The sequence below is a fragment of the Purpureocillium takamizusanense genome, chromosome 6, assembly GCF_022605165.1.
Source record: "Purpureocillium takamizusanense chromosome 6, complete sequence".
Classification (NCBI taxonomy): domain Eukaryota; kingdom Fungi; phylum Ascomycota; class Sordariomycetes; order Hypocreales; family Ophiocordycipitaceae; genus Purpureocillium; species Purpureocillium takamizusanense.
In genome coordinates, this window is record NC_063073.1 from 1,529,198 (window position 1) to 1,552,206 (window position 23,009).

The window sequence follows — 23,009 nt, forward strand, 5'->3', positions numbered from 1 at the left end:
ACACCTACCGCTCTCTGTCACGTGTATTCGTCTCTAGGACGGCATTGGGCATTGCCTGCCCAGGACCGCCGTCTTTAAAGCCCAGTCGGTCATCGGCGGGGCCGTCTCACGCATTCACACCATTCTGGCCATCGCTCGGGATCAACGGGAGTTCATCTCGTCCTGACTAACAACTGGGCCGGCCCGCTGGCGCTGAGCTTTCGTCCCTCACCGCTGCAAAGAGGGAGAGGGGCGGGCTGCAGAAGCCATGGCCCCCGAAGGATGCCGTCAAAACATCCGCGTCCCGCCCAAATCGACACCTGCCGCCATTCTTCCTTCCCCAGGTTCGGGTTGTCTACCGCTCTCCGTCAAAGACGCCGACTGCGAGGCGAATCCAAGTCCAAGGCGTGCCCAAATACCATGGCGAAAAGAAGATCCGTGGTGCTGCTGCCAAAGTTACGCGCAACGCGAGTTGCAACCCAGCCACTTTATGGTCGTGCCGATCATGAACGATGGAAAAACAACTTTTCAGTCGGGCTGTCTGCCAGTGCAGCCCGCAAAAAACAGAGCAAAGAAAATATCCGTCGTGGGTATCATGGAGCTGCCACGCCAACTTTCCCCTCGGTAAATGATATCATCACACGAGAGAACACACCATGCCCGTCGCTTAGTTGTTGGGGCACTGGGCCTGGACGTGGCCGGCCTGCTGGCACTTGTAGCAGATCTTCTCACCACCAGCCGACTCCTTGGGGCAGTCGCGAGAGTAGTGACCAGACTCGCCGCAGTTGTAGCACTTCATGCCGTTGACGCACTCGCCTGTGATGGGTTAGAGGGGACGCGCAACGCCGGGTTGACAGATGTTCACGTACGGGACATGTGGCCGTAGCCGCCGCAGGAGTAGCAGGTCTTGCCAGCACCGCCGCCGAAGCCACCAGCAGCACCACCGCCACCGCCATAGGCGCCACCGAAACCGGCCTTGGTGCAGTTGCGGGCAATGTGGCCCATCTCACCGCACTATTGTTCTGTGAGCTCTTGTGCAGTTCAACCTTGGACCTCTCCCCTCACCTTGTAGCACTCGGTGGCCTGGCCGCTGCCGCCGGCAAGAGGGCAGTCACGAGAAATGTGGCCGGCCTGGCCGCACTTGTAGCACGACTTGTTGTCCTTGAGAGGCTCGGGGCAGTCACGGCCTGCGCAGGTTAGTACATGGTAGTTCTTACACGCATGGAACCAACGTACTCATGTGACCCTCGCCTTGATAGAGCATCAATGTTAGCGGTAGGGAAGCCTGAATTCTGAGACGAATACGCACCACCGCAGTTATAGCTAGATACAGGTCAGCAACTGTGGCCCTAGGAAATAGGAAGGACGAGACCAATCGTACCACTTAGCAGGTCCCTTGGTAGGGCAGTCACGGGCCTGCGTTGCTGTCAGATTTGGCCAGACGACACAGATATAGTCACCTCTCATCATACCTGGTGGCCGGTAGAGCCGCCTTCGTCAAAGTTAGCACAGGGTTCAAGCACATAGGATGAGATGATCACGACTGAGAGCGTCACTGCAGACGGCCACGAGCCGGGACCTCGCTGGGTGTACATACAAGAGTAGCATGCGCCGCGAGAGTACTCCATTTTTGCTGATTGAGGTGACTGTGGCGAGCGTTAGCGATCTGGTGGCACTCATGGCATTGCAACAGTATATGGTGGCGAGATCAGTGATATAACAGGCGGGGGTCTTCGAGGCTGTTTCGCGATAACAAGCAAGGCAGAGGAGTAAAAATTCGACGAGGGCAAAGACAGACGAGATGAGGCGTAACGTACCGTTTGTGAGATGAAACGCGAGGATGAAGCGGGTGGCTAATAAAGTTAGAGGTGAGGTTGGCCTGGTGGGAGGAACAACGGCGAGTGATGAGTGGTGCGTGTGTAGGAGGACGAAAATGGCAGAGATTTCTGAACGATAGAATGGATGGAGCTGTTTGGCTTGCCGCATCGGTTTTTCACCGTGCGTGTTCTCGACCAAACGGTAGGCCAAGGCGGGGCAGACTAGGGATTTTGCATGGCGGGGGGGGGGATATTTTGGCTGCGGTGGACTGTTGCGTTGCCATTGACACCAACAGTCGGCGGCGCGCGAGGCAAGGAAATAGATCCGGCTTACTTGAGGGGCAAAGGTCAGCCTTTGCGCGTTGGTGATGATGGATTCGGGTGGCAATTTGGGAAGACGAAGAGTGGCCCAGCTTCGCGTGCGGTGCATTGGAGAGGAGGAAGGGAGAAACAGGTTTGTGTGCGAGGGAAGAGAGGCGATTGAGGTTGCACTAGCGAGGCATGGCGACTTCTCGGAGAGGCTGGTTCAGCACCTGAGCGCCTGCAGCCCAGTGCCAATTGGAGTGGCCGGGCCATCGGCTTACAGCACCGCTCTCGCTGGGAATCGGGATGTGCGCCACCAGAGCCACCTCCGCAGTGAGTTATTGTACGGTGCGATATCGGTACGCGCGACACGGTGCAATGTCCAGCTTGGTGACAGCGCTGGTCAGCGCCTCAGTGAATCAAGAAAGTGTCGGGTACCTTGTGTACCTAGCGACAACCAAGGTCAAGTGCTACGCCAGTCTGCCTCCCGATGAAGCAAATGAACGGCACTCCGGAACTCCCGCTACGAAGTACTCAACCGCCCGGTGGGCCTTGAACTTAACCCCACGTCGTGGCTTGGGCGGCGTTGCCGTTCAACGCATATCCACGTATCATCGATCATTCGTACAGCACTGAATCGCTGCGCAACAAAGTCGAGCAAATCCTGGACTGTGCAGTACTGTGTCTTGTACCGTCGAGGCGGTGGATGGGACTGGGACCAGCGGTGTGAGTGTCAAACCGCAGTTGGCAGAGGGCATTGGGCAGCAGTGGCGCACGCTGTTCCAATAGCCCTTGCGCACGCAAAGTCTCATTGAGAGCCTCTCAATGGGTCTCTGGCCAAAAGCAACGACGGCCCGTAAAGTCATGCAAAAGCTCATCCTCGCGCCATCCAAGCCCGTTGGCTCCCATGCTCCCGTCAAACTTGTGGTGGGCTTGCATCACGTGAACAGGCGCCCAGCCAAGCCCCACCCAGCAGACAACGACCATCACTTGACGCGGTGGTGGGGACGCGCGTGCAGTAGCATCCGTAGATATCACGTCGACTGTAAGAGCGCCCGCCTTGATGACGACCCATGGCGCGAGCGATCCTGTCATGGACGCAACGAAGCCATGGTTCGAATTCGGACGAGCAATCCTCGACGGCGCTCTTCAAGATGCGTGCAAGCGTATAGATTTGCTGCTCGCCACCGGTACGCCACGATTCCATCAACGCGTCTCATCTCACTAAATTGGAGCAACCAGAGCAGTGCGCTGACAGCAGCGTAGCGGATGGTGAGCTTCGAAACATCAGAGCGAAAACAGATGCGGGTGCAGCACCAGTCCGATCTCTGGGCGATCAAGGTCTAAGCTTCGACGAACCGCCAACCTCAACAGCTCCTCTGCTCCTCACACCAGTGCCCATTGTGTCGCCGTCGAAAGTGGATGAGAACAGTGTGGCGACGTTGCAGGCCGATAATGCTCAGCTCCGCCGGAGGTTCAATGCACTGTCAAAAAACTTCAAAACGGCCCGCGATGCGCTCCAGAGGAGGAAAGACGAACGGGAGAAGTGGATTGAGCATGCCGCGTACCTCGAAGGCCTAATCGACGCGGCGGAGAAGGAGCATGGCATTCGAATTCTACCGCGACGAGACCAGCTGGCCGAACCTTCGACAAGGACGATGACTAGTACAAGCGATCCGAGCTCCAAAGGTAAATCAACATCCGAAATCGACAATGGAACGACACATGTCGGCAATGAATCGCCCTCAGCTCCAAGGACAGCCGCTAACCCCCAAGAGCCGGTGCCCGGTCCGTTACACTCGGACTCAACGCAGGGAGATGAAGAGGAGTCTGCAGAGAACCTCCCGCCACTCCCCCGCCAGGACGTTCTCGATGAGGTATCAATTAAGCAGGAGCCTTCGTCAGACGTCCTCGTGGTTGTATCTGAACGCATAATTCGGAAAAGAAAACACGAAGATATTTCAGGACCACCTGTCAAATCAGAACCCAAGGAGGACTCCAGTCCCATATTGTCTGGCGGGCGCTACGGCGTGCAGACTCAGGAAAGTCTTGACTTGGATGACATTGAGAAACGCATGGAGACGCCGAGGAAGCGCAAGGACCAGGAGCACGTGTCCTCAAGCGCCTTAGATGCAGCTCCACGGCCGCATATATCGTTTGCTACACCTATAACCGCTCCGGCTAGGCAACCTCTCTTGCCACAGTCAGCGCCTAGATTCGTCAGGTCGTCGGCACTTGCACCTCTTAGTGTCAATGTGCGGTTGGCAAGGTCAGCTGAGTGCAAGCCAAGAGACACCCCGAGGAACAAGCGCCACCTTGGCCATGCGATTGGGACTCTTGCAGAAGACGGTGGCGTCTATGGGACGAACGCTTCTGGTGGCAAAGGCTATGTGACAGATTCAGGGGCCGCGGGACGACTCAGCACGCTGCTCAATAGCCCTTCCGCCGCCGAGGATGCTGTTATCTCGCGTTCAACAAATAAACGTCGGGGGGCACCATCCTCGGACGATCGCCTGCCTATACCTCAACGGCGCGAGCTTCCTTTCGACAAGGGCGCCGAGAGCACGACTCGCTCGCCGTTGGCCCAGCCCGCAGATACGTCCCGGATCTCGTTGGGTTCTCACACACGTGTGGCCCGCAATAATTCTCCTCCACGGAAGAGGCAATCCATGCTAGCACCTTCCCTGCGAGGCAAACCACCGTCTGAGCTCCGACTCGACGATTTCAAGATCAACCCGCACGCCAACGACGGTCACGATTTTGCCTTCGCCGAAGTGGTGCGCGATAAAGACGACCGCGCGTGCCTGCCCGGCTGCACGGACATGCACTGCTGCGGAAAGCAGTTCCGCGCGCTGGCCCTTTCCCAGCGGCCTGACCCGCCCCTCACACCCGCTCAACGTCTTGAGGAGCAGAAACTCTTGGAGGAGTACCTCGGCGACTACGCCTACCGCATCGCCACCATGAACAGGGAGGAGCGCGATGAGCTCTGGGTGGAGGCCAAGACGCAGGAACTGGCCAACAAGTATGGAAAGCACAGGCATCGCTTCTCGCGCATGCAATCCCCGCCAGGCTTCTGGAACGCAGACTTCCCCAGCACCCAAGAGCTGGAGGCGGACAAGGCGGAGGCAGCCAAGAGGGAGAATCAAACCGTCATGGAGCGGTACCGAGAGGCAATGCGGCCAGGGGGGCGGTGGATGTTCAAGGACGAGTGACTGTACTCCAGCATGGTATAAAGCGTTTGCAACGGCGACACATGGACGATGAGAGTAGAAAAGACCTCGAGCGCAAAGTTGGCGTCGGTTTCCGAGATGTTGCTCAGGCCTATAGCTAGAGTCTGATTCAATTGGCTTGTCTATATCGTTGATCTATGCTTGAAGTACTTCCAATGTTCAGTGCCCTTCACTGGTCTTCGCGGATTGGTAGCTGTTGCTGGTTTTGCTTGCCAGGGTGGCGCGACCCCTTGTCCTTGACCTTCTTCTCTTTCTTGGGAGGCGGTGGGTAGGCCTTCAGGTTGATTTCCTGCCACTCCTTGGAGGCTTGGAACGACTCCTGGATGGGCGCTAGGAGCTGATTTAGCGCTTTCGCGACGGCCGGTTTCAGCAATTGCGGGGTCAGCTTGTCATTCTTGTAATCGTCTTGCATATGTGCGATGTCCGTGTACACCAGGGGCTCGAGACCGTCTCGCTCGCGATCAACGACGAATTCTCGTTTGCCTCGCAGCGCCGCAGCAGGTAATAGAACGAACTCTACGAAGGCAAGAACGCCGTTCTCCTCGATAACTGTCGGGGCGGACACAGCTTTCTTGATCTTCTTCGTGACAACCTCAGGGGCGTCCAGGAGGTCAATCTTGCTGTCTATTTCATCTGTTAGTACAATTGGGGCTGGACGTATGGAGATGCTGACCTTGGTCGCTAGAGCTCATCTTGCCACCGTGAAGACCGGGAACCATGGGGTTCATGATGTGCGCACGCTGCACTAGTTAGCCTCTGCCAGGTTCCAAGTTGCTGCGGTACGGAATCTGTACCTCTCTGTAGCCTATCTTTGGCAGCCAGTCCTTTGCGGCAATGAAAAGTTTTCGCTGGTCGAGTCCTGCAACAGTGTCAGCTCCGGGCATGTGAATATACACGGAATTGACTGACCTCCGAACTGGGCATCCACGTCCAGGTACTGCTCGTCGAGAACCTGTAATATCGGGTAGAGCAAGCCACTGAGCGGCGCGTTGTCTGTTTGCTTGACAATCTCGGCACCCGCGCGCTTCGCGTCGTGCTCTGAAATCAGGGACGACATCTTGTACACGTCCATGACATACTCGGAGCTTTTTTGGTAGTCGCTGCCCAGGACAAAACGCAACTTCTCAGTCGATACGCCAACGGCCTCGAGGATGGCCTTGATGATTAGTCTATAGTATTCGGCTCGATGCGCGACAAGTTCGAGAGGGGCCTTGAGGTTGTCAAGGAAGCCGTGGATATCGGCGAGAAGAATGGTGACATCGCAGCCGGCAGCGAGAAGTTGTGCGATCTTGATGGCAGGCACGAAGTAGCCGCAGTGAGGACGACCGGTGGTGGCAGTTCCTATAGACATTGTCAGTCAAGGTGCCCGGTGTCAATTCCACAAATCGTACCCCAGTAGACTCGGGGGTTGCGCCCTTCTTCCAGGATCTTCTCGATGATTTCGGGGTTCAAGATCTCGGCCAGGTTCTCATTAATGAGAGCGAACCTCTCGGACGCCGACATGGTGGCCATTGTTCGGACTGAGTGGCCTCGGCGAGGTCGAGTGAATGTAGTTTTCGGAGTCTGGAGCAGCCCTGGACAAGACGAGGTTGTCGAGCGCACGCGATCGTTGACTCACGAAAGCCGACTTGGAATTGGTGGGGTTGACTCTGCGACCCGTACTCGAAGTTCTTTGGAGGGGCAGGGCAGAAAGAGTACGTACTCGGCGCCTCCGACTCACGGTCTTGTAGAGTCAGGCCTGTTCATGGTCAGGGTCAGGGTGTCGAAAGGCCCACTATTAATTCCCGCCTCAGACAAACGCCGCCATTTGTGGGGGCCCGGAAAGCAAGCGCGACCGGCCAGCCAGATTGGGGTCGCAGCGTCAGTCACTCACCAACAAGTGTTTGTAATACCCGTGGTCGAGCCGTAAATTTTGTTCTTCCAGCTTCGCTCGACTGCATCGCCAGCTCGCATCGTCTCCCTTGTGTCGTGCGACCGCCCTCACTCGCCTCCGACGGCATCTCTCCACTCCACAGGGCCTCTGTATCTGTTTTTGTCTCTTCGTCTGGCCGCTCCCGCGATTCTTCGCCTTTGCGTGGCCTTCTACCGCGCGACGCGTTTTCCACGGCCCGAACCGCTCAGAAGACGTCAAAGGTCTCGCCACTACGATCCGTACCGCACCAACGCCTAGCGGTCGCCGAGCGCTCTCCTCCTACCCTCGGGACCCGGTGACGATAGAGTAGATGCGGAAGTCGCACGTCTGGGCGACATCCGCGATCTTACGACATCCCAAGCCGGCAGGATGAGTAACCGCCATCTGCCGGCTGGGCAGAACATACACCACCAGGGCGGAGGCCCTGGCGGCGTCCCTGGAGCCGACATGGGCAGCGGCCCCGGAGGCAACCCTCGCAGGAGGCAGCCTCAGTACATGCCGCAGTATCATCAGCAGCACATGAGCCCCGTCTATTCCGGCTATATGCCATATGGCGCGCCGCAAGCATACTATGGAATGCCGCCTCAGTTTCAAAACGGAGGCATGCCTTCGCCAGGATACATGCCACCATATCAGGGCTATCCAGCAAGATCGCCGCCAAGCATGCATCAGTACGTCCCTATGGTTGGCGTCAGCATTCCCCCGAGCTATCCTCGTCCTTCGCAACAACAGTCGCCTAGTCTCTCTACCGCATATCAGCCTCCGCCGGCACCGGCCCCAATACCACCGCAAACTCCTTCATCTACACATTCCTCGCAGATGCTTCCGCCTCCAACTCCCCCCACGCCGCAACATATCGAGCAAGCCGTTGTGCCGCCGCCGCCGCCACCGCAAAAACTCGAAAGCCCACCGACCATCGAACGTCAGCCTTTCCGACCACCTGTGAGTACAGCTCCTCTCCATGAAGCCCGCGAGCGAACGCTGACTGGCTCCTTAGCTACCATGGTTATCGCGACCTGATGCTGAATTCCCTTCCCGAACTCCCCGGTCTCGGCGACGAAGAAAGCCGTTGAATGCTGACAGCGCCGCGGTCTCGCTGCCCGCCGACCAACCGCTGAGTGCTGTCGACGATGTGAAGGTGCCTCCACAAGCCGTGAACGGAGCAGCTTCGCAGGCTTCATGCGTTGACGTGCAGTCGAGGAACACACCTGACGTCACGGCTACACTATCAGAAGCAGCCACAGTGACGAAGTCGCCCGTCGCCGCAACTACTCGTTCGGCAACATCAGCAGTCCCCGTGGTGCCAGCTCTACCGCGACCGACATCCAAGCCCTCCAGTGCTGATGGAAAGACGCAAAATGTCGAGACTCAACCACTCAGCGAGAATATCCCCGACATGACCAACGGTACTGCTCTAGAGCCCAGTGACGCGTCAGATGCTGGCAACACGCCTAATTTGACCGCCAGTCCTCCAGTCAAGGCCGCCCCGACCAGCTGGGCAAACCTCTTCGCCAAGTCCGCTTCCAAGGGCAGCTCGGCTTCCCCCACGGTAAACGGAACATCACATACGGCTAATGGCGGCGAATCTGAATCGCCTGGGCCCGTTGCGGGTTCAAACTTCTCCAAATCCAATGCCGACTCCCTCGCTGAGGCGGTTCGTGCATACAGCGTTGAGAACGGCGACGATATTCCCTTTCTCGAGCCGCGTGGCCTCATCAACACCGGCAACATGTGTTATATGAACTCTGTAGGTCCAGGCGATGATGACTTGAGGGTTCTATGCTGACGTTTTGCTTAGGTTCTTCAAACCCTTATGTTTTGCGTTCCATTTCACGACTTCCTAGGTCAGGTCAGCAAGAGAGCTGTCCACAGCTTCAAGAGTGACACCCCACTCATAAATGCCATGTTTGTCTTTTGCCATTCAGCTGCTAGTGCAATCTATTAATCATTTCTTAGGATCATGTTCATGCATGAGTTCAAGTCCCTTGCGTCGGCCTCATCACCTGAACAGCTCGGACGTACGTTGAAGACCGAGGATCTTGAGAAGTATGGCGAGCCTTTCACTCCCGAGTTCGTGTATGAAGCAATAAGGCAGCTTTCACGATTTGCGAGTATGAGGGTATGCATCTTTCCCCCGCCGCTTTTTACAACCCTACTAATCTTTTACAGCGTGGCCACCAACAGGATGCGGAAGAGTTTCTCGGCTTCCTCCTTCAATCCCTAGATGACGAATTTACCCAGGTCATGACCAGTCCACAGGTCAATGACTCTGAGACCGGATCTGTGGATTTGACAGCGAGCCAGAGTTCGGCGGATCCCTCAGGCGACTGGCTTGAGGTCGGCCGCAAGCAACGCGCGGCTGTCACGCGATCATCCGGTTCCAACTCGTCTACACCAATCAGCAAGATCTTTGGAGGCCTCCTTCGATCCGAGTTCCGCGTGCCAGGGCTTAAGGACTCTATTACGACCGAACCATATCAGCCGCTCCAGCTCGATATTGGGTCACCAGATGTTCGAAACGTCGTGGACGCCCTTCGGGGCCTGACACGTCCCGAACGCCTCCAGGGCGACTTCAACTCGCCTCGTGGTAAGGATGTGGTGGCCACGAAGCAAGTGTTCATCGAGTCGCTGCCGCCAGTGCTCATCCTACATCTCAAGCGCTTCCAATTTGACGCCGAAGGCCACGGCACCATCAAGATATGGAAGAAGGTCGGCTATCCTCTGGAGCTTGAGATTCCACGGGAGGCTCTGTCCAGGCAGAAACGTCAGACTATGGGCGAGGGGGCGATGCCCAAGTACAAGCTTTTCAGCGTGGTATATCATCACGGTAAGAATGCAAGCGGCGGCCACTACACCGTAGATGTTCGCAGGCAAGACGGCCGAGAATGGATCCGCATGGACGATACTGTTCTCCGCCGCGTACGCAGCGAAGACGTCGCCGAAGGTGGCTCAGAAGAGGAAGTCAAGGAGTCTCGCAAGGATAACGCATCGACTGGCACAGCCAACAGATTTGGTGCCATGAACGACGAGGACACCGGTGACGATGACGGTTGGAAGCAGGTCACAGCTTCAGCTGGCGGCAACAAACGCTGGAGCAGTGTTGTCAACGGCACGAACGGAAGCGCAAAAGAGAAGCAAGTCAAGGAGAGCATCAAGGACAACAAGGTCGCTTATCTGCTGTTCTATCAGCGCATGTAAGGCGACACGCACTTCGAAAAGGATCTCTACGACGAGCGCTTTGCTGCGTTTGAAGACCTGTGTGGTAACATCTGGAGCGGAGAAGGTGGATGTGGCGGTTACGACTGGGATGCGGAATCTAAGGCGCGGAAACGGTTATGAGCAATGACGATGGCCTTGGCACCCAAAGGCTCTTGCTTAGGCGCGCTGGTATCCGCACCCCGATTGTCGTGTTGTTGAAGGTCTATCTAGAAAGGATGGTGAAGCGGTGTGTGCAGACGTCGTTCCGCTCAGCTTGAACTCGGAAACATCACCGGAGCTCAGCTCACGGATGACGTCTCGCCAGCCTTGTCGATATGCCCACCGCGACATCTTCCCTGGAATAGGGGAGGGTTCGGCCGGCTGTACAGTAAGTATTATGCATCTGGAATAATGAAAGCGCTGTAAAGCACGAGATGAAGCAGGTGAACCGTGAGTTGTGGACAGGTCAATGAGTCTTGAGGGTTGAGACATTGTCTATACATGGTATGGGTACAAAAGAGACTATCAAGTCCTTTGGTCAGCTTCCCCTCGAGCCGAGCCCTAATGTGTAGTCAGGACCGCGCTGCTTCCTGCTTCCTTGGCGTAAAAGAACATATCCAGGTCCGGCCGCTTAGTGCTTCTTGATGACCTCCATAGAGTCGAGGGCGTCGCGCTCGGCAATCTCTGCCTCGACCTGAGCAATGATGCTGCGCAGGTAGGGCTTGTCCTGTACAGCCAATCCAGTCAGTACCTTTCCCCAGCTTCATAGGTAGACGGCCGGATTCTGGGTAGCGTAGCCGGGTAACAAGTCTAACATACATCCTCGGGCTTGGTCCATTGGTCCCTGGGCAGCAGTTTGTGCTGGTAGCTGCACTGGGTCGCGCGGCGGATGCGCCACACGCGCTCGTAGGACTCCTTGGGGGAGAGACGGCGGAGAGCCAGCTGAGTGGACTCGCGCTCCTCCTCGATGAGGTCGTCGAACCTATATCACAAGCCAGGCGTCAGCCCATCAAGCTCAACGGATGCAAGTCCAAAGCCATTTGCCATGTTTCCATTTAGCCAATTGGGTCATTCCTCCTCTTCAAATCTAGCCGCCATATCCCTTCTAAGATCCTGGGCGGCCGCCCGTAGGGAGCGGGTGGTAAAGGGGGTCGTACTTGAGGCCGAGCTTCCGGTAGCCGGCGGCGCTGGCATACCAGTTGGCCGCAGGCATGAGCATCTTGGCCAGCCAGGGCCGGCGCAGGACGAACGGCGCGAGGGAGAGTCCGAGCATTGTGGCGTGCGATCGAGTCGTACGTTCGAAAGGTCGGGGGAGTGCGTTGGGGAGGGGACGGGCCGCGTCAATTGATGGTCGGGAGCTGCAGAGGAGCGAGGTCGCTTTTTTCCCGGGCCGTGATGCGCGAAATGCGGCGACGATGATTGGAAGACTGGCAAACCTGGGAGTGCTCGGGATGTCACGTGATAGGTACGGTCACCTTGACTGAGTGAGACGAGAGTGAGTGCGGAGCGCACGTGATTTAACGGAGCGCAGATGTCAGTCCGGGCACAGAGCGATTGTCTGACAGGGCAACGAACGCCTCGGACTCGAACGAAAGCTGATTCGCAGGAAAAAAGGCAGTCGATAAAGCACTGGACTGAATACTCAGACCGTTTCTACCTTGGATTTCTCGGTTCTCTCTAAGGGGCAGAGATCTTGGTCGGAATCGGAGCAGACGTTTACCTGCCCGCCCCTGCCGAACTCAAGAACGTAGGTGGGCTTGTGCAGTGGTCATCGCAAAGCACCTAGCGTCTACAAGCACATCATTTGGACTGACTTCCGATGCGCAAATACGCACGTATGCTGCCGTCGTCATGCAAAGGAATTGAATACATGCGAAGTAAAATATATTATATATTGTAGACGTGCGAGATCTGTAAGGCGCTCCGATAGTATAGTAGTCTGGGAATGTCGGCGGCTCGGAGTTTCAAAATGCCAGACGGAGCTGAAAGGTTAGTTACTACGTGCTTCGTACTTCGTGCAACAAAATGCAATGCTACCTGTATGGCCCGTGCCGCGGTCGGCCGTAATTTCTCACGTGTGCGGCGTGACAGGAAGACGTCACCAAGCTGCAGTCAGTATGCATCCCTGTCGGCATGATCAGACGACACGGGGCATGGATACTGGTAGCACTACGCATCGATATTTCAACCAGAGCCGTGTCCCCTGCCTGGCGGCTGGCGAGCAGCCCGTTTCTTCCCGACCAAGCTCACAAGCGAGTGTGTCTCTTACGCAGCGCAAATGGTCGCGAGAGTCCGCGGAGGCCGGGCTTGCTTATTAGGACGCCCAAACCCGTAGCGGGAGTGATTGAAATCAACTGCCCGGCGCCTCCAGCTGCCTGAAGTGCCCGGCTTGCGGCACGTCTTCCCTAGCGCTGCCCCCCCGGTGGACGGATCCAAACGGGTCGTCCGGCGCTGGCCCTGACACTGAGTAATAGGTGGCCCCGCGTGTGTTTCTAAGCGCTATAGCACGGGCTAGCACAAAGGTTGGCGGGAACCGACGCTGTTGCGGACAGACTCTGCGCCGTCAGCGACCTACAGCGCCTGCCGGAACCCCACTAAACTCCATCGCTGGGCGCCCCTGGTGGCCCCCGCCCATTGCTCGGCACAAGACGGGCGGCAGGGGACACTGAAAACGTCGTCTGGCGCTCGTCATTATTGCCCTGTCCTCCTCCACACACGCTCCGCTTCCCTGTTTCTCTCAACCTCAACATCCCGCCGCCCACCTCCGCACCACGCTCCAGCGCCAGCGCCTATCCCCGCGCGCCCTCCGACCGCCTCGCCTGGCCTTGCCTCGACGCCCGCTACACGCGCTTCCCAAGACGCATCCCGATTTCCCTTTGCAAGTCAATGGCCAGCGGCGTTCGCTAGGACGGAAAGGTGACTGCGGCGCTGGAGAGCTCGCGTTCCCCGCAGTATCCGCCGTCTGCTGCCCCGGCATCGGATGCTGGGGTAAACCTCGAGAAACACCACATCGATCCGCCTCTCACGCTCGACGCGACGCGGCACCCTCGAATAATATTTCCCCTTTTTCAATTTCCTTCGCTGCCAGCAGCAAAGCCGCGGTCGTCCACCAGTGGCCAGAGACCTCGGCGGAGGGGTAAAACGGCAGCCGCCATTCGTCCGCCTGGCCCTGGGGGCGACACCGGACATAGCTCGACGGTGCACATTTCTTGATCCAGAACTCCTGCCCCGGCTCGCCGAGGAGGGGATGTCTCACGACGAATCGCCCCAGCCAAGCCGGGTTTCTTCGCCTACAGACGATGCTACGAGCTCGTACCGAAGCGCCGCCATCACATCGCCTTCCATGCACGACACCGGGGCACTGACCCCGCTGCAGAGATGGGCCGTCAACGCCTCTGACTCCCAATTTAATGCCATCGCCGGTGCTCTCGGCGGCTTCACGTCCGGCATAGTCACATGTCCACTTGATGTCATTAAGACCAAGCTGCAAGCTCAAGGGGCGTACACAGTGGTCGACAATGGCCGCATGGTTGGCCACCCGAAGCTCTACAATGGGCTGGTTGGCACGGCCAGGGTCATCTGGCGCCAGGAAGGCATACGCGGCATGTATCGGGGGCTGGGTCCCATCGTTCTGGGGTATCTGCCAACCTGGGCGGTGTGGTTCACAGTCTACAATAAGAGCAAGGTGTGGTTGGGACACCACAACGGTACGTCGACGCTCTAGCCTGCGTCTCTCGCCTCCCGCGGCTAACACAGACGTCCAGGAAACATTCATATTGTTAATTTCTGGTCCTCCATAATTGCTGGTGCAAGCAGCACAATTGTCACGAATCCGATATGGGTCATCAAGACGCGGCTCATGTCACAGAGCCACTCACCAGCGATAGATCATCATGACCTACACACCATCTACCCCAAGCCCGGTAACACGCCAACCACGCGCCCGACACTGCACGCTCCGTGGCATTATCGGTCGACCCTGGACGCTGCGAGGAAGATGTACACATCCGAGGGCCTCGCCTCGTTTTACTCGGGCCTCACCCCGGCTCTTCTCGGCCTCACCCATGTCGCTGTACAGTTTCCGACGTATGAGTACCTCAAGACGACTTTCACCGGCCAAGGCATGGGTGAGGCGCCTGCGCACGGGGAAAAGCCGCACTGGCTGGGCATTCTGTCCGCTTCCATCCTGTCCAAGATCCTAGCCAGCAGCGCAACGTATCCCCACGAGGTGATTCGCACCAGACTCCAGACACAAAGGCGACCGGTAGCTGGCGAGCAATATCTCCAGGGGCTAGGCATATCTACAACAGCGCCCAACGCCTCTGCGAGCAAGGACACGCGAAAGTATCGTGGCATCGTCATGACGTTTCAGGCGATACTTCGGGAAGAGGGCTGGCGGGCTTTCTACGCAGGGTTGGGGACCAACATGATGCGAGCCGTGCCGGCAGCGACGGTGACGATGCTGACTTATGAATACGTGATGCGACAGCTCAACCAGACCAGGCTGGACGGCCTGGAAAAGCGAGACCGGCTGGCCGAACAGCCATAGTGGCACGTATGCGCGAGCCAATTCTCGGGAGACGGGGTGACAGAGACGTTCCACACTTTTCATGACGGCACGCGGAATACACGGGCGCGGCTCAGATACCCGGGAGGTGGACGGCTGTCGGTATAGACATGTTGGCCGAAACCATGATGCAAGCGGAGCGGCTCAAAGGCCGTCAGGTCCGCCCATGCAACTGCATCTTTTTCCTTTTTGTTCCACGTGTAACGCCACACGGTGTTTGGCCGGTGTTCTCGGAGGCAAGGGTCAGAGGGGGACAATCTTGCATGAGCTTGGGGAACGGCACGGGGTTGTAGCATAGCACTTTGTATGTAGATAAGCACAGGAGTTGCTGATTCCCTATAGAGGCTTTCGATCGAATTTTCAACCGCTGGCTCCATGATGTGTGATGACCCAAGGGGACGACGTGGTGGCGCGATATGCCGGCAACGCGAACGCTGGCCTCTAGGCCTGGCCTACCTCCTGCCCTAGAAGCGGTCAGCCGGGTGCTGTTGACGTGGTGTGAGATCAAACTCACAGCTTGACTTTTGGCACTGCGGATTGAGGACCTTGTATATCTGCGAAACGAGTCATCTCAGCACAGCCGTGTCAAGCGGCAACCCAGCGGGCGAATTCAGAGTCTCATTCTCACACGAACAACAGGCTCGCCATGGTGAAGGCGGCTACCGGGGCCATGAACTTCTTCACGAAAGCGGGGGGTCAGCACAGTGCTTGTGTAGATAATGGTGGTGCTTCCCAGGCAACGGAGGGCGGCGTCGACACGGGAGATGAGGCGCGGCGGTTCCTGAAACTCACCCGAGGATCCATGGCGTGTGTGGGTACGGTAGATACGGAATAGGAGGGTATGTATGTCGAGGATGGAAGAGTGAGGCACTGCCAGACGAGCCCTGGTGACGGAGCGCAGCAGCGGTGGTCCTCGGAGGAAACGGACGAGACGGGTGACGCGATGCACCGTCCCAGCGCCGGAGCCACAGCACCCGAGATGCGATGGATCTGTGGACGAGGGGGATGTAGAGCCCTCTCCGTGTGTTAGATCTCGTAGTGTGTATAGGACGTACGTATTGTACAGTAGTGGTTGGTTGCATGGAAGGAGGTCGCTCGATGTGAGCTACAATTACAGTCTGCGACTATTTCTAAGCCGGCAGTTGCTCTTAACAGCGGGTGTCACACCCTGCTGGACGATGCGAAACGGTCATGCGGTAACCCAGTGATGGTGCCTGTAGCACGGCGGCCCCGGCCTGCCAATGCTGCCCGGCTGGCTGGCTGGCTGGCTGGTTGGTTGGCTAGTGCCCCCGTCCCGTCCCGTCCAGGCCGTCGTCCAGTAACTAACGGACTGCATTAGTAGGTAGTACGGTAGGCTCCTGCGGGCTGATCGGGGAGGTTCCATATGGAGGTTGCCCGAAACCCCCACAGCCACCGCCGCCTCCAGCTACAACCTTGGAGGTTACTAAGTTGCTACCTACCCCAATATATGCAATCCCACCAGGGACCCTGCCAAATGAACGACGACCCCCCGAGCGTATGGAACAGCAAGACGGGAGCTTGGGCCAAGAGCTCCTCCGTTTGGGGGTAGCAAAACGGTGCGCCCGCACATGGTGATTGGTCGCGGGCGGTTGGCTGGAACACGACAGTCGCTGAGTGGGCGGCAAGCTCTCTCCCGCTCGCTCCTGCGACGACAGCTTGCATGTTTGTGTGCTGCTTCGCCCGTTGTTGTTGTTGTTGTGCCCCCCAGCCTCCTTCCTCCGCGTCGTCGCCCGGCTTCATCACCTTCCTCTTCCTTCATCTCTTCCCTTCCGCTGCCTCTGTCATCTTCGTGGGGCTACAATCTACAATTCACCCACACGCCGTGTATTGAAACCCCCGCCCTTCGCGCCTACGCCTCGCCACACCACGCCACACCACCTCGTCGCACTTCAACAACCATCTTCATCATGCCCGTCGAGCTGCGCAAGCGCAAGGCGCCCCAGCCGCCGCCCGCGCCGGCGCCGGCCCCAAAGAAGAAGGCCCCTGCTGCGCCCAAAGCGACGCGCCCTGACGCCCAGCCCAAGAAGACTGCTAAGAAGGCAACTGGCCCTACGACCTCTATGCCGTCGCCGCCCAAGACCAAGGAGGACGCCGAGGTTGAGAAGAAGGACAAGGATGGCAAGAAGGTCGCTGTGGGCGATGTCGTGGACCTCGAGGGTTTCGGCGGCGAGATTGAGACCAATGACGGCCAGAAGACGAGCCTCAAGAAGCTCGTCGATGAGAGCAAGTCTGGCGTCGTGCTGTTCACCTACCCCAAGGCGTCTACGCCCGGCTGTGAGTTTCCCATTTCCTTCTACGTCCCTTTTCTCTTTTAATCACTCAACTCACCCTTTCCCAATGACAACTCCCTGTTGCCCGGCATCTCCGCAGACATGTTCAGTCGCTGACCACACGCGCGCGCAGGCACCAACCAGGTCTGCCTCTTCCGCGACGCCTACGAGCCCCTTACGGGCGACGGGCTCGCCATCTATGGCCTGAGCGCCGACTCGCTCAAGGCAAACACCACCTTCAAGGAGAAGCAGCGCCTGCAGTACCCCCTGCTGTGCGACCCGCAAGCGACGCTCATCGCCGCCATTGGCCTGCGCAAGCAGCCCAAGGGCACCCAGCGCGGCGTCTTCGTCGTCGACAAGGCCGGAAAGGTGCTCGTCGCAGAGGCTGGCGGCCCCGCGGCCACCGTCGAGCGCGTCAAGGAGCTGGTTGAGAAGCTAAAGAAGAAGGACTGAGGAGTCTCTGCGTGCGCGCGGGCTGCCGAGTGTCGCACGCGACGCCCTCGACCCGCCGCGCGACGGCGTCTCTTTGTCTCCCTTCGTCAGGTGTGAAATGCGCTTCTTTCGGGGGCGCAATAGACGTGGAGGATAGAAAGCAAGCGGTGCAAAGCATCATTGGACTATGTACTCTCATACAATGTTGATACGAACTGTTCCCAGGCAAACATGGCGCTCGTCGTTGGTGATACTCGTCAATGGTTGTCGTGGTCAAATGCCTCACGCATTTGCTGGTGAGGGAGTTGTGATTGAGCCACCGTGCCAAACTAAGTTCGGGTGTGAGTGGTCATTGACCGAAATAAGCCATGTTTACAGTGACCAGCCTTTGGTTTTCATGATAAGCTACACGAAGCAGTCACAAGATGCTAATAAATGCAGTGCAATAGCAAGCTGTCCAGCTGGCGATGTCTCAAACTCGAGGCGCTATATTGAGGTGCCGGGTAGGCTGTTTAGAACTCAGAGCCCGGCAATAAGTCGGGTAATTCTGCCTCCAGCAGATCGCCAATGCCATCGCTCTGATTCGACCTCAATTCCGGCCTCCCTCTACAACACCACCTGCATCCCGTTGACGCCGTCGCGAATATGTCGTCCAAGGTGGTGGCCAAGGCCGCCGGTGGCGTCATGTCCATCTCCAAGGTACCCTCAATGCCTCCCTGCCTCGTCGAGGCGAGCTCAATTGGCCTTGCCGAAACCTAGGCAGCCTAGGGCCCCCCTCAAATGATCGCACCGCAGGGTTGAAGGTCACTGACGCGAGACTCTCGCAGAAACAAACCCTCCAGTCCACAGGCATCTGGGAGACGGTGCGCAAGGCCTTCGCCATCGACCCGAACCGCTCGAGCGGCGTGCCCCTCAACCCGTGGTACCGCAACCCGGCGCCCGGCTCCAACGACCCGCTCGCCTTCGACGACCCCGTGACGGTCCCCGCGGGCGACATCGCCGACAACCCTTACTGGAAGCGCGACAACCGCCGCTCATACCCGAAGCTGAGCGTCGTGGGCCAGGCGGACGTGGTGCAGCTCCTGACGGTGGGCAGCGCCGCGGCGCCCAAGGTCGAGCTCATTGGCGAGGCGGGCGCGAAGCAGCTCGTCGCGGCCAAGCAGGAGGGCGAGACGCTGGGCCTGGCCAAGGCGCTCGAGAGGGCTGCGCCCAAGGACGTGGCCAAGGATGTGTTCGTGGACGGGCTGCCGCCGCTGCCGAGCGGACAGAGCCTGACGTCCGGGGCGTGGGACGTGCACAAGTACGAGCTGACGGAAGAGAACTCGTATCCTGAGGGGTCAGTTGGCTTTTCTCGCATGCCCCTCATTGATTCATTGCTAACGGTACTCGCAGGTATCCTTGCCGGACGTTCCAATAGATGGGCGTGGCGTCGTGTACATAAGATAGCTTGCGGATTGGGGGGGGGGTATAGAATTTTATTCCCTATGTTGTTTTGACATATTCCAATGTTCCCATAACCCTATCCGAACTCCATGCGTGATAATGCACCCCCAAGTGTCAAGTACGATGTCAAACGCCGTGTATGTGATGCGAAAGCGAGCCTAGCCAACCATGCGCTCCACGACCTTGGCCTTGCCCTGCGCCCTCTTCACACGGTCGTCAAAGTCCTGCACCGCCTCGTCCGTATTCTCCGTGGACAGCGTGTCCGGCTCCACGAGCGCGTACAGGAGCCTGATGTTCTTGTCCAGCCGAGCGTTGCTCGCCAGCGGCGGCAGTCTGCACCGCTCCTGGGCAGCTCCGGCGGCGGCGGCTGCGGCTGCGGTCGACTCTTCCTCCTCTGGCCCCGTCGCGCCGGCTGGGTCCTCCTTGCGCGGCATGCGGTTGGCCCAGACGACGGCACGGCTGGCGAGGCGGCCGCTCTCGGCGAACTTCTCGAAGCCCTTTTGCATGCCAAAGGACCGTCCCTCGGCGCGGCCGGCGGCGGTGCCGTCTTCGAGACCCTGCTTGTACCCTTGTTGGTAGAAGCGGTCCTCGATGTTGAAGACGCCTTCGAGAGGGTCGTCTGGCATGGCGATGTATGAGTGGCTAATGAGGGTTTGAGGGTTGTGTCGCCTGCGTCGTGAGTGACTGCGCTGTTGAGTTGAGTTGGACTGATGAGTGGGATGATTTGACGACGAAGAGTTGTGTGAAGTTGGTAGGCCTGCCGTTTCAATATGATGAAGATACTCTATGAAATCCCTGTGCGTCACGACCTTCGAGTGATGAGGATCTGAAGCAACGCGGCAAGCAAGCCAATTGTCTGAATATCGACTGCTTTTTTTTTTTCCTTGCAACGATTGTCCGAGTGTATTAGGTTCCAGTTGTTCGACTGTCTCGGCCGACCAGTCGCTGACATATTGCGGTGTCAGGCCAGGCCATTGAAGCTTGTGCTCCATTGGGTAACTACTTCGCGCCGCGGGGTGCGCCGCTGGCAATCCAAAGTGCCCCTCACACGTGACGCCTCTGGACCACACCTGGACCCCTCCGACGACGGTGCCCCTCCAAGTCAAAAGTGCGACATCTCGGTGAGTCAGGTCGCGCTCGAGGGTTTGCAATCGTGCTTTATATAAGACTGTTTTGCCTAGCGAGCCTTGTGCCAACCGCCTGTATCCCCTCATCCATTACCTCCGAGGACCTTTCAAAGCCCATACTCGACAGAGGCCCCGCTGCAATGGGCGTCGAAAATCCCATCCTGCCCGTCAAGGGCAAGAAGAACACGCTCATCACGAGCGCCCTTCCGTACGTCAACAACGTGCCGCATCTGGGCAACGTCGTGGGCAGCGTTCTCAGCGCCGACGTCTATGCCCGGTTCAGCAGGCTGCGCGACCGCCCGACCATCTACATCTGCGGCACCGACGAGTACGGCACCGCCACCGAGACCAAGGCCCTCGAGACGGGGCAGACGCCCCAGCAGCTGTGCGATGAGTTCCACGCCAAGCACAAGGAGGTGTACGACTGGTTCGAGATTGGCTTCGACTACTTTGGCCGCACCACCACCGAGAAGCAGACGGAGATTGTCCAGGACATCTTCCTGAAGCTGCACGAGAAGGGTCTCCTCGAGGAGCGCACCACCACCCAGCCCTACTGCGAGAAGCACGATGGCTACCTCGCCGATCGCTTTGTCGAGGGTACCTGCCCAAAGTGCGGCTACGACGATGCGAGAGGAGACCAGTGTGACAAGTGCGGTGGCCTGCTCGACCCCTTTGAGCTGATCAACCCGCGATGCAAGATTGACGGCGCTCAGCCGATCCCCCGGGATACGAAGCACATTTTCCTGCTGCTCAACAAGCTGCAGCCCGACATCGAGAAGTGGTTCCAGGAGGCACATAAGAAATATGGCTGGCCGCAGAACGGTGTCAGCATTACGCAGTCGTGGCTGACAAAGGGCCTCGAGGGCCGGAGCATCACGCGCGACCTCAAGTGGGGTGTGCCCATTCCCCTGCCTGGATACGAGAAGAAGGTCATTTACGTGTGGTTCGACGCCTGCATCGGCTATCCTTCCATCACGGCCAACTACACGGACGAGTGGGAGCAGTGGTGGAAGAACCCGGACGAGGTGACGCTATACCAGTTCATGGGCAAGGACAACGTGCCCTTCCACACCGTCATCTTCCCGGGGTCCGAGATTGGCACCGAGTACAAGTGGACCATGCTCAACCATCTGTCGACGACCGAGTACCTCAACTACGAAAACGGCAAGTTCTCCAAATCGAGAGGCATTGGCGTGTTCGGCAACCAGGTCAAGGAAATCGGCCTCTCGCCTTCGGTGTGGAGATACTACCTGCTGTCGAACCGACCCGAGACGAGCGACACGCAGTTCGAGTGGCAGGCGTTTGCGCAGGCCAACAACAGCGAGCTGCTGGCCAACTTTGGCAACTTTGTCAACCGCATTGTCAAGTTTGTCAACGCCAAGTGCGACGGCACGATTCCCGCGTTCTCGGCGTCGTTTTCGGACGAGACGTTTGACTTTCCTGCCTGGATCTCGCGCGTCAACGATCTCCTGAAGGAATACGTCGACCTCATGGAAGGCGTCCACATCCGCGCCGGCGTCAAGAAGCTCATGGAGATCAGCACCGAGGGCAACCTGCTGCTGCAGTATCGCCTAGACAACACAAACCTGGCCGAGCACCCGGAGCGAACGCATACCGTCATTGGCCTGGCGCTCAACCTGTGCCACCTTCTTGCCTCGCTGGCGTCCCCTTACATGCCGTCGACTTCCGAAGCCATTTGCAAGCAGCTCAATTCGACGCTTAGCCACATCCCCGACACCTGGGCTCCCGAAACGCTCAAGGGTGGCCACAAGATCGGCAAGGCGGCGTATCTCTTCACGAGGATAGACGACAAGAAGGTTGCGGAGTGGAAGCTCGCGTTTGGAGGGTCTGCTGAGTCCCGGGCGGCCGAGGAGGCAGCCAAGAAGAAGAAGCAGGAGGAGAAGGAGAAGAAGAAGGCCAAGAAGGCGGCTAAGGCAGCAGAGGCGGCCAAGGCCACCCTGGGCGACAAGGCGGGCAATGTCGTGGAGAAGGTTGCCAACAGCGTCAGCCACAGCAGCAGTGTCGACGCTAAGGCGCAGGACGAGGCATCGGCGGCAGGCGGCATGGCGGCGCCGTCGGCCGAGGTGAGCAAAGACCTGCCCATCAGGGGCAAGCAGTAGACTCTAGAGGGGGATATGAGCTAGGGAGGTTGATGCCTGGAGCGCTTCTGAACGATTTTGAGCATAAGAGGACGGGCACGGCGTGTGGGGTGGTTAGATGATTGGGTCGGCGCAGATGGTCATGAGGCGATGCATGAATGAAAGCGCATGTCTGCATGAGCATGTATTGTAGCGACGCTACGAAGTAGACGGCGAGAATGGATGTGGAGAGGGCGTCCTGGAAATTCCTGAGTGTATTGGTATTGAAGGATACCAAACGCATGCGTAGCATAGGTGTTGAAGGCCCATGTGTACCTGTAGTACAGTGCATCAAACTCATATGCTGTGGATCAAATTGTGGTGTTGGTGACGGGATGTTCCATGTTGGTGGTGGTGCTGCATGGCGGTACAGGTCCATCATGACGGGCTGCATGGACTGCGCTGGACGGCGGCTCGGCCCACTAAACTCCGGCCGCCCACCACCGCTGGGATGGAGTGGAGGGGCAGCGCCTGACACGATTTTGGGGTGGACCAGACCTAACCTCTCGACTGTGGGAAAGCTGCCTGCCTGCCTGTCCATTGTCGCATTGCACTCTTTCCGTCTCGCAAAC

The 23,009-nt window shown here is 58.1% G+C and overlaps 10 protein-coding genes across 12 annotated transcripts; 6 read left to right on the forward strand and 4 right to left on the reverse strand.

Moving 5' to 3' along the window:
* Positions 1–646: 646 nt before the first annotated feature.
* Positions 647–1,607, reverse strand: JDV02_006945 (uncharacterized protein; the record flags this gene model as incomplete). The annotated part of the gene is made up of 8 exons (XM_047988383.1): positions 647–795; positions 849–993; positions 1,045–1,166; positions 1,216–1,230; positions 1,289–1,302; positions 1,361–1,395; positions 1,452–1,471; positions 1,577–1,607. The coding sequence occupies 8 exons, from the start codon at positions 1,605–1,607 to the stop codon at positions 647–649; spliced, it is 531 nt and encodes a 176-aa protein (XP_047844378.1).
* Positions 1,608–3,136: 1,529 nt separating this feature from the next.
* Positions 3,137–5,462, forward strand: JDV02_006946 (uncharacterized protein). Of its 2 annotated transcripts, XM_047988384.1 has the most exons (2): positions 3,137–3,289; positions 3,342–5,462. In XM_047988384.1, the coding sequence occupies exons 1-2, from the start codon at positions 3,163–3,165 to the stop codon at positions 5,309–5,311; spliced, it is 2,097 nt and encodes a 698-aa protein (XP_047844379.1). In that variant the 5' UTR covers positions 3,137–3,162; the 3' UTR covers positions 5,312–5,462. The 2 variants fall into 2 exon arrangements, with proteins under 2 accessions (XP_047844379.1, XP_047844380.1); XM_047988385.1 differs by having other exon boundaries at positions 3,137–5,462.
* Positions 5,319–7,037, reverse strand: TYS1 (Tyrosine--tRNA ligase). 2 transcript variants are annotated; one of them, XM_047988386.1, is made up of 5 exons: positions 6,721–7,037; positions 6,239–6,670; positions 6,124–6,188; positions 6,003–6,069; positions 5,319–5,953 (listed from the first exon to the last, which is right to left on the reverse strand). In XM_047988386.1, the coding sequence occupies exons 1-5, from the start codon at positions 6,839–6,841 to the stop codon at positions 5,499–5,501; spliced, it is 1,140 nt and encodes a 379-aa protein (XP_047844381.1). In that variant the 5' UTR covers positions 6,842–7,037; the 3' UTR covers positions 5,319–5,498. The 2 variants fall into 2 exon arrangements, with proteins under 2 accessions (XP_047844381.1, XP_047844382.1); XM_047988387.1 differs by having other exon boundaries at positions 6,239–7,037.
* A 178-nt stretch (positions 7,038–7,215) lies between these two features.
* Positions 7,216–10,950, forward strand: JDV02_006948 (Ubiquitinyl hydrolase 1). The gene is made up of 5 exons (XM_047988388.1): positions 7,216–8,183; positions 8,239–8,988; positions 9,040–9,146; positions 9,198–9,360; positions 9,411–10,950. Exons 1-5 carry the CDS (start codon positions 7,611–7,613, stop codon positions 10,437–10,439), a joined length of 2,622 nt encoding a protein of 873 aa, XP_047844383.1. The 5' UTR covers positions 7,216–7,610; the 3' UTR covers positions 10,440–10,950.
* A 120-nt stretch (positions 10,951–11,070) lies between these two features.
* On the reverse strand, positions 11,071–11,712 carry QCR7 (Cytochrome b-c1 complex subunit 7; the record flags this gene model as incomplete). The annotated part of the gene is made up of 3 exons (XM_047988389.1): positions 11,071–11,166; positions 11,259–11,421; positions 11,597–11,712. 3 exons carry the CDS (start codon positions 11,710–11,712, stop codon positions 11,071–11,073), a joined length of 375 nt encoding a protein of 124 aa, XP_047844384.1.
* Positions 11,713–12,675: 963 nt separating this feature from the next.
* Positions 12,676–15,370, forward strand: JDV02_006950 (uncharacterized protein). The gene is made up of 2 exons (XM_047988390.1): positions 12,676–14,146; positions 14,204–15,370. The coding sequence occupies exons 1-2, from the start codon at positions 13,687–13,689 to the stop codon at positions 14,986–14,988; spliced, it is 1,245 nt and encodes a 414-aa protein (XP_047844385.1). The 5' UTR covers positions 12,676–13,686; the 3' UTR covers positions 14,989–15,370.
* Positions 15,371–16,477: 1,107 nt separating this feature from the next.
* Positions 16,478–17,967, forward strand: DOT5 (thioredoxin peroxidase dot5). Its single transcript, XM_047988391.1, has 2 exons — positions 16,478–17,301; positions 17,431–17,967. Exons 1-2 carry the CDS (start codon positions 16,596–16,598, stop codon positions 17,748–17,750), a joined length of 1,026 nt encoding a protein of 341 aa, XP_047844386.1. The 5' UTR covers positions 16,478–16,595; the 3' UTR covers positions 17,751–17,967.
* A 369-nt stretch (positions 17,968–18,336) lies between these two features.
* Positions 18,337–19,252, forward strand: JDV02_006952 (uncharacterized protein). Its single transcript, XM_047988392.1, has 3 exons — positions 18,337–18,428; positions 18,557–19,065; positions 19,122–19,252. Exons 1-3 carry the CDS (start codon positions 18,375–18,377, stop codon positions 19,144–19,146), a joined length of 588 nt encoding a protein of 195 aa, XP_047844387.1. The 5' UTR covers positions 18,337–18,374; the 3' UTR covers positions 19,147–19,252.
* JDV02_006953 (uncharacterized protein) lies at positions 19,207–20,041 on the reverse strand. The gene has a single exon (XM_047988393.1). The coding sequence runs from the start codon at positions 19,796–19,798 to the stop codon at positions 19,331–19,333; it is 468 nt and encodes a 155-aa protein (XP_047844388.1). The 5' UTR covers positions 19,799–20,041; the 3' UTR covers positions 19,207–19,330.
* Positions 20,042–20,287: 246 nt separating this feature from the next.
* On the forward strand, positions 20,288–22,716 carry MES1 (Methionine--tRNA ligase). The gene has a single exon (XM_047988394.1). The coding sequence runs from the start codon at positions 20,440–20,442 to the stop codon at positions 22,417–22,419; it is 1,980 nt and encodes a 659-aa protein (XP_047844389.1). The 5' UTR covers positions 20,288–20,439; the 3' UTR covers positions 22,420–22,716.
* Positions 22,717–23,009: the final 293 nt, after the last annotated feature.

Bases quoted from the DNA above. Each gene is read 5' to 3' on its own strand.
- JDV02_006946 (XM_047988384.1), top strand. From the start codon at position 3,163: ATGACGACCCATGGCGCGAGCGATCCTGTCATGGACGCAACGAAGCCA. The intron at 3,290-3,341 runs GTACGCCACGAT...TGGAGCAACCAG, and splicing joins AGATTTGCTGCTCGCCACCG to AGCAGTGCGCTGACAGCAGC.
- JDV02_006948 (XM_047988388.1), top strand. From the start codon at position 7,611: ATGAGTAACCGCCATCTGCCGGCTGGGCAGAACATACACCACCAGGGC. The intron at 8,184-8,238 runs GTGAGTACAGCT...CTGGCTCCTTAG, and splicing joins GTCAGCCTTTCCGACCACCT to CTACCATGGTTATCGCGACC. The intron at 9,361-9,410 runs GTATGCATCTTT...AATCTTTTACAG, and splicing joins CACGATTTGCGAGTATGAGG to CGTGGCCACCAACAGGATGC.
- DOT5 (XM_047988391.1), top strand. From the start codon at position 16,596: ATGGTGATTGGTCGCGGGCGGTTGGCTGGAACACGACAGTCGCTGAGT. The intron at 17,302-17,430 runs GTGAGTTTCCCA...ACGCGCGCGCAG, and splicing joins CAAGGCGTCTACGCCCGGCT to GCACCAACCAGGTCTGCCTC.
- MES1 (XM_047988394.1), top strand. From the start codon at position 20,440: ATGGGCGTCGAAAATCCCATCCTGCCCGTCAAGGGCAAGAAGAACACG.
- TYS1 (XM_047988386.1), bottom strand. From the start codon at position 6,841: ATGGCCACCATGTCGGCGTCCGAGAGGTTCGCTCTCATTAATGAGAAC. The intron at 6,671-6,720 runs GTACGATTTGTG...CAATGTCTATAG, and splicing joins CAACCCCCGAGTCTACTGGG to GAACTGCCACCACCGGTCGT. The intron at 5,954-6,002 runs GTCAGCATCTCC...CAGATGAAATAG, and splicing joins GATGAGCTCTAGCGACCAAG to ACAGCAAGATTGACCTCCTG.
- JDV02_006953 (XM_047988393.1), bottom strand. From the start codon at position 19,798: ATGCCAGACGACCCTCTCGAAGGCGTCTTCAACATCGAGGACCGCTTC.
- JDV02_006952 (XM_047988392.1), top strand. From the start codon at position 18,375: ATGTCGTCCAAGGTGGTGGCCAAGGCCGCCGGTGGCGTCATGTCCATC. The intron at 18,429-18,556 runs GTACCCTCAATG...AGACTCTCGCAG, and splicing joins GCGTCATGTCCATCTCCAAG to AAACAAACCCTCCAGTCCAC. The intron at 19,066-19,121 runs GTCAGTTGGCTT...CGGTACTCGCAG, and splicing joins GAGAACTCGTATCCTGAGGG to GTATCCTTGCCGGACGTTCC.
- JDV02_006950 (XM_047988390.1), top strand. From the start codon at position 13,687: ATGTCTCACGACGAATCGCCCCAGCCAAGCCGGGTTTCTTCGCCTACA. The intron at 14,147-14,203 runs GTACGTCGACGC...ACAGACGTCCAG, and splicing joins GTGGTTGGGACACCACAACG to GAAACATTCATATTGTTAAT.